General features: G+C 40.5%; 4 protein-coding genes across 16 annotated transcripts in view; 2 read left to right on the top strand and 2 right to left on the bottom strand.

The window, feature by feature from the left end:
- The first annotated feature begins 463 nt into the window (after positions 1 to 463).
- LOC113033554 (group 3 secretory phospholipase A2-like) lies at positions 464 to 16,321 on the top strand. Of its 8 annotated transcripts, XM_026187474.1 has the most exons (7): positions 464 to 1,061; positions 10,854 to 10,986; positions 11,625 to 11,759; positions 12,120 to 13,075; positions 13,687 to 13,816; positions 15,656 to 15,775; positions 15,928 to 16,321. In XM_026187474.1, the coding sequence occupies exons 1-7, from the start codon at positions 569 to 571 to the stop codon at positions 16,106 to 16,108; spliced, it is 2,148 nt and encodes a 715-aa protein (XP_026043259.1). In that variant the 5' UTR covers positions 464 to 568; the 3' UTR covers positions 16,109 to 16,321. The 8 variants fall into 8 exon arrangements, with proteins under 8 accessions (XP_026043259.1, XP_026043260.1, XP_026043265.1 ...); XM_026187475.1 differs by lacking the exon at positions 464 to 1,061 and having other exon boundaries at positions 10,759 to 10,986; XM_026187480.1 differs by lacking the exon at positions 464 to 1,061 and having other exon boundaries at positions 10,919 to 11,135; positions 11,625 to 11,670.
- LOC113033557 (uncharacterized) lies at positions 4,850 to 7,279 on the bottom strand. Its single transcript, XM_026187490.1, has 2 exons — positions 7,013 to 7,279; positions 4,850 to 5,565 (listed from the first exon to the last, which is right to left on the bottom strand). The coding sequence occupies exons 1-2, from the start codon at positions 7,064 to 7,066 to the stop codon at positions 4,903 to 4,905; spliced, it is 717 nt and encodes a 238-aa protein (XP_026043275.1). The 5' UTR covers positions 7,067 to 7,279; the 3' UTR covers positions 4,850 to 4,902.
- On the bottom strand, positions 8,716 to 10,640 carry LOC113033556 (uncharacterized). Of its 2 annotated transcripts, XM_026187489.1 has the most exons (4): positions 9,909 to 10,640; positions 9,528 to 9,810; positions 9,015 to 9,395; positions 8,716 to 8,896 (listed from the first exon to the last, which is right to left on the bottom strand). In XM_026187489.1, the coding sequence occupies exons 1-4, from the start codon at positions 10,169 to 10,171 to the stop codon at positions 8,717 to 8,719; spliced, it is 1,107 nt and encodes a 368-aa protein (XP_026043274.1). In that variant the 5' UTR covers positions 10,172 to 10,640; the 3' UTR covers position 8,716. The 2 variants fall into 2 exon arrangements, with proteins under 2 accessions (XP_026043274.1, XP_026043273.1); XM_026187488.1 differs by having other exon boundaries at positions 8,716 to 9,395.
- A 1,062-nt stretch (positions 16,322 to 17,383) lies between the features above and the next one.
- The window catches only part of hectd4 (HECT domain E3 ubiquitin protein ligase 4), a 39,102-nt gene continuing 37,334 nt past the window's right edge, over positions 17,384 to 19,151 (top strand). For all 5 annotated transcript variants that reach the window (XM_026186489.1, XM_026186487.1, XM_026186488.1 and 2 more), the window contains exon 1: positions 17,384 to 18,066. In XM_026186489.1, the coding sequence (XP_026042274.1) occupies positions 17,920 to 18,066 (147 nt within the window). In that variant the 5' untranslated portion in view covers positions 17,384 to 17,919. The remainder of the gene's footprint in view (positions 18,067 to 19,151) is intronic.

Raw genomic sequence — 19,151 nt, 5'->3', positions numbered from 1 at the left:
GGAGGAAAGATGCTCTCATCATATGGTGGTAATAAATGGAACAAACATGAAATTTGAAAGGATAAAAACTGAGGTGGACGATTGGACAGTTTATAACCACTTCAACTGTGCTTTATTGATGGAAAAGTATTGTTGGAGATATCCATTTGGGTTCATTGGTGACTACATTTGCATCAATCTGAAAACTGTGAGTCAACACATAAAAATCTTAATTTTTATTTGAATTAACTAAAATGTTTGGGGGGTTTTTCACGTCTAGTTTTATTTAACTATGATAAACTTGCTTCTAAGCGCTTTCTCTTTGAAGGGATCATTTTACCAACGTGTCCTCATCTGGTCTTCACTAGGATAGGTGTACAAGTACACACCCTCAAACGCAAGCACGAAATTGAGTATCAAGTTTCTCAGCATCGGAGGGGCATTATAAAGACCCTATGAACTTCAACCTTACTTCTCGAATGTTTCTTCAGGGACAGATGCCTTTAAGCTGACTGGACTACAAATACACTGTCATCATTTTTAACTTCAGTATCTTAAACCGGACCGACTATAGACCCAATACTTTGAGATGAAAAGCAGATGTGTACTTCAGTTTTTTTACTTCTTATCAGCAATCATTTTATCAAAAGCACAAGATATGGTCGGACCGGGTCTCTACTGTTTTACATCGATTCGTGGTAACGTACAGACGCGTATTTCCTTTCTGCACGAAGACACAGTCGGCGTGCGCTCCTTGTACCTCACCATCTGGTCCCAAGATATGAGACTGGTAACATGCACAGTAAACCTCAGTCCACAGATGACAGAAAGATATCACAGTCTCTGCAAGACAAGCAACACACGTGGTCAAGAGGTAAGCTATGGGTTTAATATCAGCAGCATATTATTGGCGCTGCAGAAAGCCGACTGCGCTCACCTCGAAGCTTCCAGTGCGTCACAGCTCACCATACGCACAAGAACAGATGAGACAGAGAGAAAAGCTCGGAGAAAACGCGCCTGGATCTTCCCGGGCACGTTGTGGTGCGGCAGTGGAAGTACGGCGGACGGATATGAAGAATTAGGTGAGACTGCTGAATTCTGGTTTTCTGACTTTGTGATTAAAACATATTTGGCCTGTTTGAGGTTTTCGAGGACTTTGGCGATAAGAGGAGACAAGTGAGTTGTAGTTCCCTGGTGTTTGTAATCTCCAGCAGTGCTTACAGAAAGCCTCGTGAAAGAACATTTAAAATCCAAACCTCTCAAGCTGCTTGTCGCTAAAATCACCTCAATTAAAAGAACTAATATCCCTGTCATTTTCTAGACATACCAGAAAGTGTTCTCACTGATCGCAATAAGGATTTAAATTGAAATGAGAATAAAATGAAACTCACTTCGGCTTATATTACTGACCACTATGTCCCAATTAAAGCTACTTCTGGCTTCTCCCTTATTCAAAAGGGGAAACCTATTTCTTTTGCAGAACACAATAGAGTCAAAAATGCTTGTAGTAATTCAGAAATAATGCCATTTCCTAGTTTGTCCAGCAGGGCAGCTCCACAGTGCTGGACCCTGGCAACTTTTAGCTAGGCTGAGATCATTACAGTTTTTCTCAGTTGCTTTGGTGCATTTCTCACAACAGAATTGATCTCTGCACCACTACTAAGGCTCTTCTCAAAACAATTAGTGCAAACTGCAAAACATGGTAGATAACTTGCAAAAGTGAGTCACTTCATCAAAAAGAAAAGTCAGTTGTTCAAAAGCAAGTCAGTTGCTCAAAATAAGTAGTCAATGCTTCAAAAGCAAGTCCCTTAATCAAAACAGATAATATATTCATCAAAAGCAAGTACTTATATCAAAGTGTCAGGGCTGTCACAATTACAAGTCATTACACCAGCACCTTTGGTCACAAAATCAAATGGTTTGAACATGTTCTCATTGTGACGGATTTCTTTGTAGGTGCTTCCCAATGACATGTCAAGTCTGGACAGCATGCATGGCATGTTGAAAACCATAAATTGTAAAGGAAAATTACAGTTTTTCTCAGTCGCTTTGGTGCGTTCCTCAGAACACCATTAACATTTGCACAGCAGTTAGTGCATTTCCCAAAACAATTAGTGCAAACTGCAAAACCTAGTGGATAGCCTGCAAAAGCACGTCACATGCACAGAATTGATTATCCATACCTCAAAAGCAAGTATCCATGTCAATGAAACTGTCAGTGCCATCAAAATGAAAAGTCTTGACACCATCTTTATGACCAAGATAGTCAAATGGCATTGTCATGTTTCCACTATGACAGTTTATAATTTCAGTGTTTCCCATTGCAAAAACAATTGGTGACACCTGAAAATGCTGACGACAGCACTATGGCCTACCTGTACAGCCATCTGAAATGTGCAGTAAAGTCACTGTAGACGTTATGGGAGTCTTGGGAGTAACTGAGACACTGAATACGTACGTTTCACATTTCCATTGTGTAGAAGTGTTTGTAATTACTTTTACAGCTTAACCAGGACAAGACTGAAGTTTTAATTGTCGGTCCTGAGGCTCAGAGAGAGAAACTCTTGTCTAAATTAGAGGCATTTTCACTATGTCCTTCGCTACAAGTGAAAAACCTGGGTGTTATTTTTGACTCTGAGCTTGGTTTTATCCCACATGTTAAATATGTAACCAAAATTGGATTTTATCATCTAAAAAATATAGCCAGAGTCCGCCCTATTCTCTCTCGGGCCAACACGGAGATGCTGATGCATGCTTTTATTACCAGTCGCATTGATTACTGTAATGCCCTGCTCTCTGGTCTTCCTAAGAAGAATATTTCAACTTTACAACTCTTGCAAAACTCGGCAGCTCGTGTGCTGACGAAGACCAGAGGGCGGGCCCACATTACACCGGTTTTAGAATCGCTGCACTGGCTCCCCGTGTGTTTCAGGATCGATTTTAAAGTTCTTTTATTGGTTTTTAAATGTCTTAATGGTCTTGGGCCTTCTTATCTCTCAGATCTGCTTTTACCATACGAACCCTCACGGACCCTGAGGTCCTCTGGTACTGGCCTTTTGATTGTCCCTAAAGTCAGGACACATACTCACGGAGAGGCAGCTTTTCAGTGGTATGGTCCTCATCTGTGGAACAGCCTGCCGGAGGAGCTCAGGGCCGCAGAGAACGTACATGTTTTTAAGAACAGGCTCAAGACCCACCTTTTTAATTTAGCTTTTACTTAGCGTTTATTTCTTTTTTATGCTTATTTATTCTATCCTGTTATTCTATTATTAATTTAGGATTTACCTAATATTTTTTGATTTTATTCTTATTCATTTTTTAATCTTCTTACTCTATTTATATTTATATTTATATTGTATCCTGTTCTTATTTATTTTATCATTTTACCCTGTATATATCGTATTGCGTCATATCTCCAGTGTTTCCTCGGAGGGCGCTCTCTGCACCGGGGCTGTTATTGACCGTGGCTGCTGGGTCTCTGGGGTCCTCTCAGCCTGGTTGGGGGGCTCCTTGGCCTCCCTCCTGCTGTGTGCCCAGCCCGGAGGCTGCGGTCTGTGACCGGCTCCCGGTGCAGACGGCTCTCTGTTATAATGTTTCCTCACTTGGCTCATGCGAGCCCAGCCCAATTTTTACTCTTTAAGTGTGCGCGTGTGTGTATGTGTGTGTGGGTGGGGGTGGGGGGATATATGTGTATTGAGAGTGTGGGGAGTGAGTTGGAGGGTGGGGTGGGCTGCTTTTAACTATGTAAAGCACTTTGTGCTACATTTTTTCTGTATGAAAAGTGCTTTATAAATAAAGATTGATTGATTGATTGATTGATTACAGTTTTTTACAGACGCTAGGACACATTTCTCAATACTTAGGTCACTTTTGCAAAACTCCTCACACAGTGAGCACAACAGAAGTCTATGTGGGCCAAACTGAGGATCAGTTATCATTGTTTTGGCACAAAATGCATTCAATGACTACATCTCTCAAATTTCATGAATTATTTTCTCACTCAGACACAACAACTGCCAAAAATCTTTGTACGTACAGGACATTTTGCATGTGCTTACATACTGTTTTCAAAACTGTTAAACTTATGGCCAAAACAATAACACAATGCAAAACTTAAAAAGACAGCAAAATTCAACAGCAATATTTTATTGAAACATATTTTAAATCTAAAAATGCAGTTTAACCAGCCACAGCTTATTCTCATTGTAGATGAACATCTACACAGGTGTTACTCCTTCAATTTTTCAACTCCTTCAATTCTGGCATGCCAGAAGATTCTTTCCTAGGTGTATTGCCCTAGATGGCATAAGATGTGATGTGGATGAGAACCTGTGGCCAAATGGAGAAGACCGAGTAGAATAGCATTACTATTGTATGTGTATCAGTGGATGGTGTGTATACAAATTCTTGTATTTTGGGATTACTTAGTGCAAAAAAATAAAAATACATAAACAAATATTAACGAATTCTGCATGATGTCTGATTCATTCCAGTAACATATATTGAAATTCTAAATAGAGATGTGTCCTTGTTTTACACAAGAAAACACTGTGTCATGCTATATGTTGTTAGTGTTTTTTAGGTCATTGTTTTGTGGGTGACAAAGTGTGTTTGTTGGCTGTCAACCTTTGCTAGTGTTCTGGAAGAATGAGTTTATTTGAGACCTGAATAAAGTGTTTTGGTAGTTGTAGTGCATTTTGAATGTGAAATGAACTGCTTTGCCAAGCTGAAGGTCAGTTAGGAGAATTGTGTGAAGAGTTTTGCAAAAGTGACCTAAGTATTGTAAAATGTGTCCTAGCGGCTGTAAAAAACTGTAATCCTACAGAATTGTGCAAAAGAAAAATATGCTACAGTCACTTGTTCACTGTAGAATACATGTAAACATAAAATCACCCATTTGGTAGAGTTGTGCACTAATGTGAATCATTCTGGCACATCCAGACGTTCCTGTCTGTCTGGCCACATATTTTCATCTACATCACAACAGATGTTATCCCTCGCAATGCAGCGAGGAAAGTATCTCCTAGAGTGGCGAATCCATCCTCTGCAGGACCCTGCTGTGATGTCGTCACATGCTGCATCCATGGCTGCTAGCAGGGCCATTTGCTCATGTGGATGCCGGTCATAAACTTTCCACCTCCAGGCAGAGAAAAACTCCTCAATTGGATTAAGGAATGGGGAATATGGAGGGAGATATTCAACCAGAATTCTGTCATGTGCTGCAAACCACTCTCTGACCTGATGGGAGTGGTGAAAACGGACATTATCCCAGACAACAACATACTTGCTGAGTTGGCCTCCACCTCTCTCATTCTCAGGGACTAGGTCCCTGTAAAGAGTGTCTAAAAATGTCAGGAGATGTTGGGTATTGTATGGACCAAGAAGGGGGATATGGGTGAGGACGCCGTTGTCTGAGATGGCTGCACACATGGTAATATTCCCTCCGCGCTGACCAGGGACTTCAGTGGTTGCCCTCTGTCCAATGCGATTCCTTCCACGCCTTCTGCCTTTGGCCAGATTGAAACCTGCCTCATCAACATATATGAATGTGTGCAGTGTTTCCCTGGCTTCCAGCTCCAGTACACGCTTTAGAGAGAGACAGAAATGCAATGTCACAATATGCCTGTGTACAGTAACAAACAGTATGCATGCATTTGGTAAAACACATTGTAGAGTATGTGCTGTGGAATTGCAAGTGTACTGCATGAAACTACGAAGTACTGTAAAACAGTTTGCAGTGCAGAACATAGAAGACCAGCTTTACCTGCACATACTGGTGACGGATCTCCTTCACCCTGTCACTGTTTCGTTCAAATGGCACTTTATACAATTGCTTCATGTGGATTTCATTTTTCTTGAGTACTCTGTCAATTGTTGAAATTGAAACAGATTCAATATTGCCAAATACCGTGTAATTCTCTATGATAGCGCTTTGTATTTCTCTCAGCTTTATTGCATTGTTTGCAATGACCATTGCACAAATGGCTTCTTCTTGCTGTGGGGTAAAAAGGGGCCCTCTTCCGCCTCCGCGAGGTTGTCTTACAATCCTATGTGGTGCAGAGTGAACTTTTTGTGAAATTGCAAATACAGTACAGTAACATGTGATGTGTCTGAGATGGCACAGTACAGTACAGTGTATTACTGTTTGCATACCTGCATACCTAAACTTTCACACGCCTCCTCATGAGTGACAGCTGTAATTCACCTGAGATCAATTGTTCAATTTCGGAGACATTTCCAGGAAAAATGATACAGAAAGGTATAGGATTTGCTTGACAGATGGCCAATATTTGGCATGTGATAACTAGTTCAACAATTTTGTGTGTGATGACTCAAGCAATGGATGTATGACTATTAGTTTTATTGGGAACGACTATTCAGCATCCATAGGTATGATTACTTTTGACTGACATGACATAAGCAAATGGAAATGTCAGAAAGCAGCAGGGAAATGTATGGAAGCAACTGATTCATGTCCAAAATCATTTGCAGTGTGTTCAGAGGGAGGAGAAATTGCTACTATGATGTGCACAAATGACTGAGTGTTGTGGAGGTTGAACTAATAGTTATGAGAATTTCAATTCTGATCTGAGAAACGCACCAAATCGACTGAGAAAAACTGTAAGCGCAAACATGCTTGCAGTAATTGTTACAGGACTATCATTCAAAACTCCTTTCTTTACAGCATTACTGTATTGTACCACAGCACACTATGCCACACCTGGGCCAAGTCTGCGCTTCAGTTACAGTACATATATATGTAAAGATCTATAAGGTCATGTCCTAATGCAAGTCTCCTGTATGACTATGAAAGTGCAGAGCAAATTAGTTTGTGCTGAATAACTACATTACAGTATGCTCACCTGTTTTCCCAACAAAATGTCTGAATAATAGAACTTACAGTAGTTCTCCCAACATTTGGCTGCACCCTTCGACCAGCCTCGGCCATTGTGAGGCCATGGTTTATCACATGATCCACAAGTGTTGCCCTGATTTCGTCAGGAACGTGTCTATGTGGTTGGCCTCTTCTTACCCGGTTTTGTCCTCCACTGAGCCTCACCCCTCTTCCACAAGGCTGACGTTCCATGTTCTGCAGTTTTGTAGCTTCAGTATGCACCTCATGCCAATCCTGTCTGTTGGTTTACATTATATATATATACTTGTAGAGTAGGGGATACTGTAACGCGATTCACCTGTGACTGGGTAGAAGAGGCTTTTCATTGGTTGCGAGTAAGAGTAACACACACCAATTTTCATTAGTGTGAGATAAGGTTCACCTGAGAAAAGTAATTTATGGAGATTTTCATGGAAAATCCTTAAAAATAGGGTTTTCAAAATGGGTGTACAAATTGTTTGACAAGATGTTCAACAATTTTGAGTGCACTGACACAAGCAATGAAATGAAAACTATTAGTTGTAAGGACAATGACTATTCAGCCGGTACAAGTATAAATAATTGTGACACTCATGATAAAAGCAAGGAGATAGTGATGAATAGCAAGTCAAAAGTGACCATTCTTTAGATATTTGTACTTACTCAACTGCTTCATGTCCAAAGGCATTTGCCTTTGGATGAAATGAACATGAAACCGCCACAAGGTTGTGCCAAAACGACTACATGTTGTGGAGGTTGAACTAACTATTGTGCAAAGTTTAATTCAGTTGTGAGAAATGCACCAAAGCAACTGAGAAAAACTGTAAACTGAGATGGTATAGGACAGAACAAAATAGACATTATTTTTATCAAACACTCTTATCAGCACGTATGCAGGTATGACTCCCACATAGGAGTACATCAGATGGCCTCATAGTCGATAACCTTTGCTATGTAAACCTATACTGAGTCAAATCTCAGGCCAGATTGTGCCCTTTGTTTATCATGTTTATCACCCTTAGATGCCAATATAAGAATAATGGATTTCTTTTTGTTTTTTAACTATAAAATGTGATATAGCTGTTTTACCCTCTCCCCAAAATAATCACTCATATACTTAGATTCCAAACATCTAATTAAGAGGTGCTTGATATTTTTATATGATAGTCACATCAAAAAGATGTGGCTCAGGGTTTTGTTTTGTTTTTACAGTTTTTTACAGTCGCTAACAAGCGCCTACCCATACTTCAGATACTTTTTCTAAACTCTTAACACAGACCCACACCTACAAAACACAATTGGCCAAATGGATAATATCCTTCCCAAAAATACACTTTGTTAAATATATACTAACTCCTCATTTCAAAATTAGAACACATCTTTCTCTGCACACACTAACTGTACAAAAACACTATAAATCTGACTCAAAATGAAATTAGTCTGTCAAAGAATAACACTTGTTTTCACTTCACAAGGTACATGCAGTCAATCAAAGTACACCAGGTTTCAAAATACTGGCTATTATTGACATTACAAAAACTGCATAGACTTTTATGTTTCAGTTTCACAGGTATTTGCATGCGAAACATGCAATCCACCATATTGACACCAGAAATGTCTTGGTTGGTAACTGTATGTCCACATGTACAGTAATGTTCACATTCAAAAGCATTCCAGTAAAAAGCAAACAAGTTTTTGTTTCTTTACTGTTTACCACAGGAGGTACAGTAGAAACACGGTATGATAGGACAGAGAAAGTTTTACAGTATTGCTTACAGTGAACAAAATATCCATGAAACACACAAGAGCATTCTGAACAAAAAAACAACAGCAAAAAGCCAAGATAAAAAGGGGGGAGGGGGGCTAAAAAAAGGCAAAAAAGTTGCATCTAATCTCTGCGATCTTCAGGGTTAGGCCACATGTTTTCATCAACATCACATCTGATGTCAGCCAAGTCGATGCACCTGGGATAAAACCGCCTGGTATGTCGGATCCACCCTTGGCAATCGTCAACTGTGATGTCCCTGGAGCCAGCATCCATGGCTTCAAGGAGGGACATCTGGTCATGTGGCTGATGGTCATAAACCTTCCACCGCCATGCAGAAAAGAACTCCTCTATGGGGTTGAGGAAAGGTGAATAGGGTGGAAGGAAGAGACTCACCAGTCTTGGGTGGACTTCAAACCATGTTGTTATTGCTTGCGAGTGATGGAAAGCCACATTGTCCCAGGTAATTACAAAGGTCCTCATGTTTTCACCCTCCTGACCCTGCTCTGGAACCAGGCGCTGGTGGAGATCATTGAGAAAGGCAAGCAAGCGCTCTGTATTATAGGGTCCAACCTGACATTTGTGAAGGAGTAATCCTGCATTTGCAATTGCTGCACACATGGTAATGTTTGCCCCTCTCTGTCCTGGCACATCAACTGTGGCCCTTTTTCCAATTACATTTCGTCCACGTCGACGCCTTTTGGCCAGATTGAATCCTGCCTCATCGATGTATATGAATTCATGAGGGGCCTGGTTGGCCTCCAATTCCATAACTCTCTGAAACAAAGTTTATGTAAGTCATGTTAGTACTGTATACCATACTGTACTGTAACCTAGTATTGTGTAGGTTACCTACTTGCAAAGTGCAAAGCTTATAGAACTGGACATTGGATTGAATATACACTGTACCTGGACATATTGTCGTCGTAGCTCCTTGACCCTCTCACTGTTCCTCTCAAAGGGAACAGTGTAGAGCTGCTTCATCCGCACTCTATGTTTGGACAATGTCCGCGAAATGGTTGTGAGGCTGATTCTATCGATATTGTCGAATATCTCATGGTCCGCCACAATTCTGGTTTGTATTTCACGCAGTTTTATTGCATTATTTGCAGTAACCATTTCCACAATGGCAAGCTCCTGATCATTACTGAGGAGCTTTCCTCTTCCCCCAGAGGGTGGAAGACGTTGCATTCTTTAGAAAGACAGACAATTCAACATATGCATTACTGTATGACCATATTGACATGTCAAGTGAGAATAGGAACAATCCATGTAAAATGCAATACTTACCTGTTGGTTTGTTGAAAGGTGCGTATAATGGAGGCAACCGTTGACCGCCTCAAATTGGGCTGCACTCTTTCACCAGCCTCTCTTAGTGAAAGACCATGGTTGATTACATGGTCAATGATAGTGGCACGGATTTCATCACTGACTACTGTTCTTGCAGCCCTTGGAATGCCACCACCACGCATTCTTACACCTATACCTTGCCCTCTCCTTGGGCCTGCTCTTCTCTCTGGGCCCCTTGCTCTTACTCCTCCTCGACCAGACATTACAGTGTTTGTCTTTTTTTTGTTTCCAAAAACATCACTCCTCAAGGTCTTGCCTTATGAACCCCACTGAGTCTAAGCCAGAATGGAAGAAGGTGTGGTTGGCCCAATTTACCCAACATAAATCAGCTGTGTGTCAATTATTCAATTGTTTGTTTGTTTACAGCTGAGATATATTTTTGATATTGATATTGTTTTTGTACTGATATCATTGCAGGGGCAGAGGTTTTTATACTGTATCTACGGTTTGGAATATTGTTTTTGCTATTGTGGGATGTTGTGTGTTAACATTCGTAGATACTACAAGAACAGTCCATAGTTTTGTTGGGAGGTATAACTTGTCTGTTAAGAAAATGTAAGCATTGTGGAAATGACTGCACTGACTGCATATTGGGTGAACACGACATGAAATGTGTGAATGGTATGGCCACAACAGACCGATCCTGTGCTAATTGTGTTTAGAGTTTTGCAAATGTGACAACTGTTTGGACAAACGCTTGTTAGCGACTGTAAAAAACTGTAATTTAATTGAAAATCTTGTGACCCATACATTTTTAATTTTCAAATAACTGCCTTTGAAGTCTGCAGCTTTTTCTTTCAAATCAGGTATGTGATCTTTTGCTTGAAAAAAAGCTTTGCTTCCAAGCAAAGTGCCCTTTGATGTGTGATTAAATCCTGCACACAGGGATGTTTGAGGGTACAGACAGATGCTGCCGTGAGCACGACCACTGCCTGCAGATCATCCCGGCCTTTACGGTGAATTATGGAGTGTTCAACCGCAACCTCTTCACCGTCTCACACTGTGAGTGTGACCAAAGGTGAGCGTCAGAACACACCCACCAGGCATCTTTAACACAGAGGCAGGATTCCAAGTATTCATCGCCTCAAGGGAAACTCCTGCAACCACTAATTCACTTTCCACCCCCTGACATCTCCACATACTGCCCTGGCTGGCATGGAAAGTCAGGTAAAGGCAGATTTGCTCAAAGGCTGAATTTATCAGTATTAATGCCTTCTTAAACTTCCGACTAATAAACTCGGAGGAAAGTTCCTATCGTGTCATGTTGGCAGGGTGCCAGTAAACGCAAACCGATTTAAGTAGACGAGCCCGGGGCCATGTGACATAACTGTTTATAAAGGGGTAATAAATGCATCACTGCGCTCACCCCTCCAGATAAACTGATTTCAAGAGTGAACACGCTGCTCTGCAGTATTTGGAGGGCATTCCATTCCTTATACATATTATGTATGTGCTGTGATTTTATTTTGTAAAATCATCCAGTCTTGACAAGTCTGTGTGTACTTTTTGGTGTTCATCCCAAAGAAGCACACGGATGTGGTTTTAAAATGTTTGGGAATAGTCAAACATGACGAAACACTTGCCATTCGTGTGTTTATTGACTGGACTGCTTTTTGAACTTTGACTCACCTCGTTCTTTTTTCTGCCTCTAACTAGGTTTCGACAGTGCCTTCTGGACGTGAATGATAGCATTTCTAATATGGTAGGCTACAGCTTCTTCAACATCCTCCGGATTCCCTGCTTTGAGCTCAAGCAGCAGAGGCGGTGCACTGAGATGTACTGGTGGGGGATGTAAGAGAGGCACAGACACTGTTGCTTGATACTTTGACTGCATATTATTAGACACAACAGTTGCTCAGTACCATAGAAAAGGGGTTGTTCTGTGAACAGTGTTGGTATGGTTGCTTTGGAAGCCTGAGTGGCAGATGCACTTCTGCAGCTTGTATTAACATGCCTTAAACTCTGCCAGTAGGTCTTTAATTTCCACTGTGTCACTATCGTTATCTTCCTCAAAAGCTAGGATCTATTTAAGTAAAGTAAGAAAATAAGAAATGATAAGAAATGTGCTGAGCAGAATGTTTTTTTAACGTTTTGAAAATGGTTCTCCTTTACGTTCTTTTGTTGTAACAAGTCTTTGTACTCTCTCTATAGGTGCAAAGTAGCCAAAGAAGCTCCATATGCTGTCTTCAAAAGCCCCCTCCCCTACAACACCTCTGATGCTGAGCAAAAATATGCGGACACTGACACCAACAAGTTACCAAGTAACAAGGAGCAGCATGTAACTCAAAGCCCCCCTCGCAGAAAGTCATCTAAAACTCAGCATCAGTGTAGATTCAGAGACCCACCCAGAGGAGACACTTTCCACCGCAGACGGACAAAAGCAAGAGGATGCAGAAGACGCCATAAACCTCATGGAGCAGCACCTTCACAGTTGCCTCCAACATCAAAGGCACACGCCACTGCTTCGTCAGTGGAAACAGGTCTTTTAAAGATTTCTAAAAGTCGCTTACAGAGTAAAGAAAGCGAGAAAAGCCAGCATATCAAAGTGGGCCTGTCAGATTACTCCACACTGAGACGCCGAGATTCACCACAGCTCAGCTCAAATTCTGATCTGCAGAGTTCATCTACAGCACCATCACCTTTAACACAGATGCCAGAACTTCAGCCGCACCAAACAACAGCCGCAGTGACCAAAACCAACAAAAGTCACAAGGACGTTATCAAGAGAAACGGCTGCTGTGGACACAGGAAGCGTGTGAGGGGTGATGCTTTTCAGTCAGGCTGTGAAAGCTGTTTGGAACGAGAAACAAAATCTCATATGAAAACGACTACGGACAGATTACCAATCAAAGTGACTACACTGGGTGTTGAAAAGACAACAAATACACTCACATCAAACACTTTGATAACGGCTACTTTTGCAACACCCATTGCAGCAAAACTAAAAACAGCAGCCCCGCTTAATAAGGATGATGAGCCACAAAAGCAGGTGCACTCCTATCTGCTAATGAATAACTCAAACCAGGGGCTCACAGGTAGCACCACAGCCCAAAGCACCCATACAGAGAGAAGCCTTAAACAAAGTAAAATGTTGCATAAGATAACAGGTGAGTGCGTACAGCTGCTGACAGGGCTATAGCTGCAAGTTAAGCCATTGATTTTCCTCTTTCTTTAATTTTGAGCATCTGAAATGCAATTTAATATTTTAGTTGCTTTTAAAATTAGTCATTTTTCACTTTGGTTGGAAACATTCATGTTCTTCTGGATCAATCCAAATTATTATATTTAATTTTAATTGTAATATTAATGGGATTGAGTTATTAATTACAAAATATACTCAAGAGGGGAGGTTAGAAAGTATGCAAGGTAGTGAGTTGAATGACTGTCAAGGCTATTTTTATTTGTTAGTATATCAGTTAGTTTTCCACATGAGCAGTTTGATTGTAGCTCAACAGAGAAATGTATGTGTTTAAAGAAGAAGTTCAGGATATTATTCTATTAATAATTACCAGGCTGCTCAGCTGTGTTATTAGCTGTCGTTACCGATGGGACAGAATGCTAATCATCATTGTTGCTGACTACAAATTACAAATGCCAAAAAAAGAGGGCTAATCTTTACTAGAAAATAGCAGCATCAGTAACCAGCAAATATACCCAGTTCTGTAAAGAAATCTGAGTACACTCATAAATATATATGCACATATTTTTGCTCCTGTAGATAGCCAGCTCCTGTGTGAAAGCCTCAAACATCTGGACTACTGTAAATTCAAAATCCCTCCTTTGAAAAAAAGATATGGCCTCCAGAACATGGAGTCGAAGACCGCCTATCACTGTGACTGCACCAGCCGGTAACAATTTTATTTATATGACATAAGTGTTGCATTATGTTTTGCATGTTCTATGTTCACATAATTGTATGTTATACACCTATGCAGCATTCAGGCGTATTCAGGCAGCCTATTTTACAAAGGAAGTTAGCTGCCCCGATCAAAGACTGGACAATGTGTTTTTTAATAAAGGTTTATTAATGATTAAATAATAATAATTATAAATCTGATTTCTACTGGGCCGAAGGTCATTTTACACACAGAAGTTAAAAACCAGGACGTAGGTGAGGAGCAGTATTTCTTCTGCAAGCTGTAGGACTTGACTGGGAGCCAGTGGAGGCACATGAGGGTGGGGGTGATGTGGGAGTTCTGAACATGGCTCAAATAGGCAGACGAGCTAGGACAGCATTTCAGTGGTCCAGGCGGGAGCAGGAGGTGATAAAGGCATGAAATGTAAGGAGGTACTGAGTTTAACCAAATTGCCCCTTAATAAGATTGCCCCCTGTTCTGCTGCTGTTTATGGCTGTAGAACAGATAAATAATCATGAAAAAAATGTACGATGTCAACACATTAAAAAGTAATCCTAGCTTCACAGCTTGGGAATTACTTCATTCACGATTGTTTTATTTAATACACCAGTAATCTTATCCCTGGAATTAGCGTTATGACACCGTCAAATGAGGTTAAGGAAATACGAGCCTTACACAGCTGTGAATTAATTCAACCGAAATCACCCCGATAATCTAATGACTGTAGCAGCGGTATCATTAAAGACCAGTGGAACTATAATATTGGTTAAAATAGGAAACCATCCAAAATAAGTACTGCGTTGCTGTTGCAATACTGGAAATAGCTGTGACTCTGTCTCCATCAGAGTCCACATTTTCTGTGATGGCAGGAGGGACAGCACACTGTAAGATGCATATTTTCCAATACCAAGTATTTGTTTATTTATAAACTAAAAGATTATGGTTTAACTTCAGTTGCAGGCAAGATTCCCTTTGGGTTTACACCAGAAAGGGAATCCTACCCAATGTGGGTGACATGTGGAAAGGGAGCAGCCAAAAAATACTTACCGTGGAACAGTCTTGAGCCACCACTTATTTCTTTTTGTTTTGTGCCAAGGAATCAAACTTTAATTTTTTTTAAATGGTCTTGAAGAATACTTTTGAGCAGGTGTTGTGACTACATATAACAGAACACTTAGAAAGAATCAATTTTAAGTGGTATCTTTAGACCACTTGTGAGTAACATTTTTCCCATTTCTATTAATGAAAATCTTCAAAGATAACCCAGTTTAGCAGGACTAAAAAAAGCATTTTCGCACCAACAAGGTGATTACCAAAGCACTTTTCGCCAAATCTCAACATATTTCCACATGGAGGTTAATTCATGAAATCACAAACACCAAAATGTATGGACAGAATTTGATCCGCCATGCAGTACCCTCTGATTGGTAATGGTTTCATTTGTCATCATGACGATAATCCCAAACACATTGCCAATACAATAAAAGCATGCCTGGATCGAGGTATGTCATTTCTTGTTAGAATAAGGCACAGTGTGCATACATTCATGGTTTTAATATGATATTTGATATGTTTATATTGGATTATGGACTTTGCTGCCTACTACATGGTAGGAATACAGTATTTTTCTTCATAACTATTTATAAAAATGTAATGTTTTTTTTTTAAACCTATATCTCTGAGATCACACGTGGAGAGATATAAATGATATTATTCCCTTTCTGAAATTTTTCTTGCTCTACTGTATGTCTAACTGGTTTCCTACAAGTGATCTTATTGCCTTACATACAAGAATTAACTTGTCACTTGTCCTTTTTGTCAATTTTACAGCTTGGCTGTTCAGATTGAAAGCCTCAAGCGACCAAGCATTCTGCATTCTCTCATGCTGCATTTCGTCTCTCAGCATTGCTTTACACTGCCAAACGAGGAAAAATGCCACGGCAAAAAAAGGTTTTAAGCTCCAATATGCTTATTCGCATTAATCTCTAACACTTTTCGGTTAAAGCAGTACCAGCCCCTTGTCTAATATGTTCACTCAGTTTGCCTGTAACAGATTACTGTGCTGAGTTCTCTTGCTGATATTTTTATGTCTTTTTCCCTAGCTGTTCTAGAGGCTTCACTAAAGCCTCTGACCTACATCAAGTGCTTAAGAAGATAGAGGAAAAAGACTCTGCTGGGGTGCGAATTTCAGGCACTGACAGAAAAAGAGGGATTCCTGTTCGCCTTTATAAGCGATGCCTGAGGCTAGAAAGCGGAGCTGATATTATGGCACGGTTCAGATGACTGTAGAATAAGCTGCTATGTGCAGTAACAATAAATGTTATAAGCTTTAGATTTCACGCAGGCTTTGCTCTTTCTCCCTGATGGTGGAAAATTGCAGCATTTTAAGAAGTAAGGCCCTCGACTAGCAAAGTATGGTCTTATAAATGTAATTACATTCTTATAAATGTAAGTTAGCGTTTGCATGTGGACTTGCAAATGATTGGATTGTGGAATGAAAACATAATTAAATCATTTTATTGTTTCTGTTTGATTTTGAATTGATTTTAAATTCACTCTGTCATCTGCACTGTATATTGTATGACTCAGTGAGGGAAAAAACTAGAATAAAGAGATAAAGATTAAAGCTACAAACCCACCAAATCATGGAAAAGCATTGAGTCAGTAAAGGAAGAATTCAACATTTTAATTATTGTCATGTCTACATTAAAACTTCACAACTTCCTTAGAAAGAACAACAGCGGATTTGCCTTCCCGCATGCAGCAGCTGTAAATCAAAAAATTTAAGTGCTTGAATATTCAGCCACTGGCTCTTTCTTTAGAGGAATAAAAGTCAGTAGAAGCAAGACAGAATGCATGTCTATGAATGAGATGGAGTCAGGTATAACAGTGAAGCTACGAGGAGCCAGTGAAGGTGGACAAGTTTAAATACCTAGGGTCAAGAAGAGAGTGGAGCTGGTTCAGGCTGGTTCAGGGGTGGTTTGTGACAGAAGGATAGCAGCAAGAGTAAAGGGGAAGGTTTACAAGATGGCAGTGAGACCTGCTATGAGGTATGGTTTGGAAACAGTGGCACTGACAAAAAGAAAGAAGGCTGAGCTGAAATGTTAAGACTGTCTTAGAGGGACAGCTTAGATTGGGAGGTCTGGAGACAAAGAGGCAAATCTGACATGGTTTGGACATGTGTAGAGGAGGGCTAGCAGCTATACTGGACAAAATTTGTTGTCTCCAGCCAGGCAGGAGGAAAACAGGAAGACCACAGAGAAAGTTCATGGATGTAGTGAAAGAGCACATTCAAAAGGTTGTTGTGACAGAGGAGGATATGTTAGGGTTAGGGTGTGATAGAGGAAGATGGCACTAATAATAATAATAATAATAATAATAATAATAATAATAATAATAATAATAATAATAATAAATTGATTTTTTTAAAAGATCTTTAAATTAAATAATAAATGTGCCTTTGTCATTTCACAGCTGTGATAAGATGTGGTTTTAGATACCAAAATAAATGACTTTAGACAGCTTTTATTTTAGCACGCGGTGCATTCTGGGAGCGGTTAGTTGGCCTTGGAAACATGGCGTCGCACTGACAGCTTGGTGACTCTCATTATCTTCTCCAGGCACTGACAGATACCGGGCCATTAGTAGAGCTGCTTGCAGTCGGGTTGTAGCCGTGAAATGAGAGTACTACAGGTTCACTTTGCGTCTTGAAAAGACTGTCGTTTAGACGGTGCGACGCAATAACGGATTTAGCACGGCTGTCACGCCCACTCTGCTCGGTAACGCTATAACGATACCGTACGGTAAGTTAGCTCCGCTTCAGCTAACTGAGCCAGACAGCTAGCAGCCGCTGTTAGCATGACCAGAGCACCCATGTAATGTAAAGAACACCTGCCACTACAACTCGCCCGCTGACTGGCACTCGTCAAGTTAGCTTGTCTCCCTTGTCAAACACTACCATTAGATAAGACCTCGGCGCTGACGGCCGTTATGTTATTGTGAGTCGCTATCAGGCTAGCTAGGGCGTTTCTGTCATTCTGTCACTGAATTTTTAATGTTCGACCCCTTTGGCTACGCTGTCGGAGGGGAGAGCGATGGGCTCCGGGGCTGTGGATTCGTCCCAGTGGCTTTCGGTGAAGGAGGAGACCATTTTTCTCCACGACGGTCTCATTCGGGTCACAGATCTGGCCGAACTGCCCAGTGAAATTGGAGTATCGGAGCAGGGGGACACCGAACAAGAGGTGGGTAAAAGCCATCGCTCTTTTTTCCAGCTCAGTTTCTCTCTCACACACACACATGCAAACAAACATAAAGAGCTGTATACAGGAACATTTGTGTATATATGAGATCAGTGTGTCTTTTTGTTTATTTAATGTAAGAATTAGTTTTGACTGTCACCTGAAACACACCCTCCGTAATAACGGTAGTGCAGACGTTTGCAAGTTTCCTGTCCTGCTAAATTTACCATCAAGGTAACCGAGAGCCGTGTCAACTCAATTCCTGCCCCTTCCTTCAAAATATAACCTATTACAAACATGGTAAATTTCATTTCTAAAATCTCTAATGTTACGTAGTGTCTTTCTTCTAGTATATTAATGTGGAAGTCATATTGATTTGGTACTTAATATTGTACTCAGTGTTGAGCTAATATGTCAATTAGAGGTGTACTTCAGGTATCAAGCTACACAGCTCCTACTTTTTTTCACTTAAACACATGCATGTATGCCTTTATTTTTCCTGACTAGATCCTGGCTTATTTAGTGCATAGTAAACAGATTTAGTCTTTGTAAAGGTGACATAGCTGCTCTTTCCTTGAGAAGTGTTTTTATGGTCATTGTCAAACGCAGGGGAAAAACAGTTCTCATCTCTCCTGCTCTGAATCTTGTTCTCGAAGCACAAAACAAGCTATGTTTTGCAGACTCTATTGTTTACCAAATGTTTAAGCTTTTAAAACGACTTTTATTTTGAAAGTCTCATCCCATAACCGGAAGAATCAATGTTGTTAGATGACCAGAAACTTTACAGTGATTCTGATGGAAACAACGAGCTAACACCGCATATTTACATACTCGATATTTCCCTACTGTGCCTTGTTTTGAATCTAGCAGGATCCACCAGACCGTGGAGAATATTTGCGGCAGTCTTCATGTCACATGTTCATGAGCTGGGGTCTAATTTGTGCTCGGAGTTGCTTGTTGATGAGTAGTAGACTAACAGACAGTGATGGTTACTGGCTTTAAACAAGCAAACTTCATGATAAAGTGGGAATAGTTGTGAATTGTGTGCTGAACTTAACCTTTACAAGAGTTCATACTTGCATTTCAAG

This window comes from Astatotilapia calliptera, chromosome 12 (assembly GCF_900246225.1).
Source record: "Astatotilapia calliptera chromosome 12, fAstCal1.2, whole genome shotgun sequence".
Classification (NCBI taxonomy): Eukaryota; Metazoa; Chordata; class Actinopteri; order Cichliformes; family Cichlidae; genus Astatotilapia; species Astatotilapia calliptera.
Note: the sequence above shows the minus strand (reverse complement) of the source record. Positions and strands in the feature narration are given on the sequence as shown.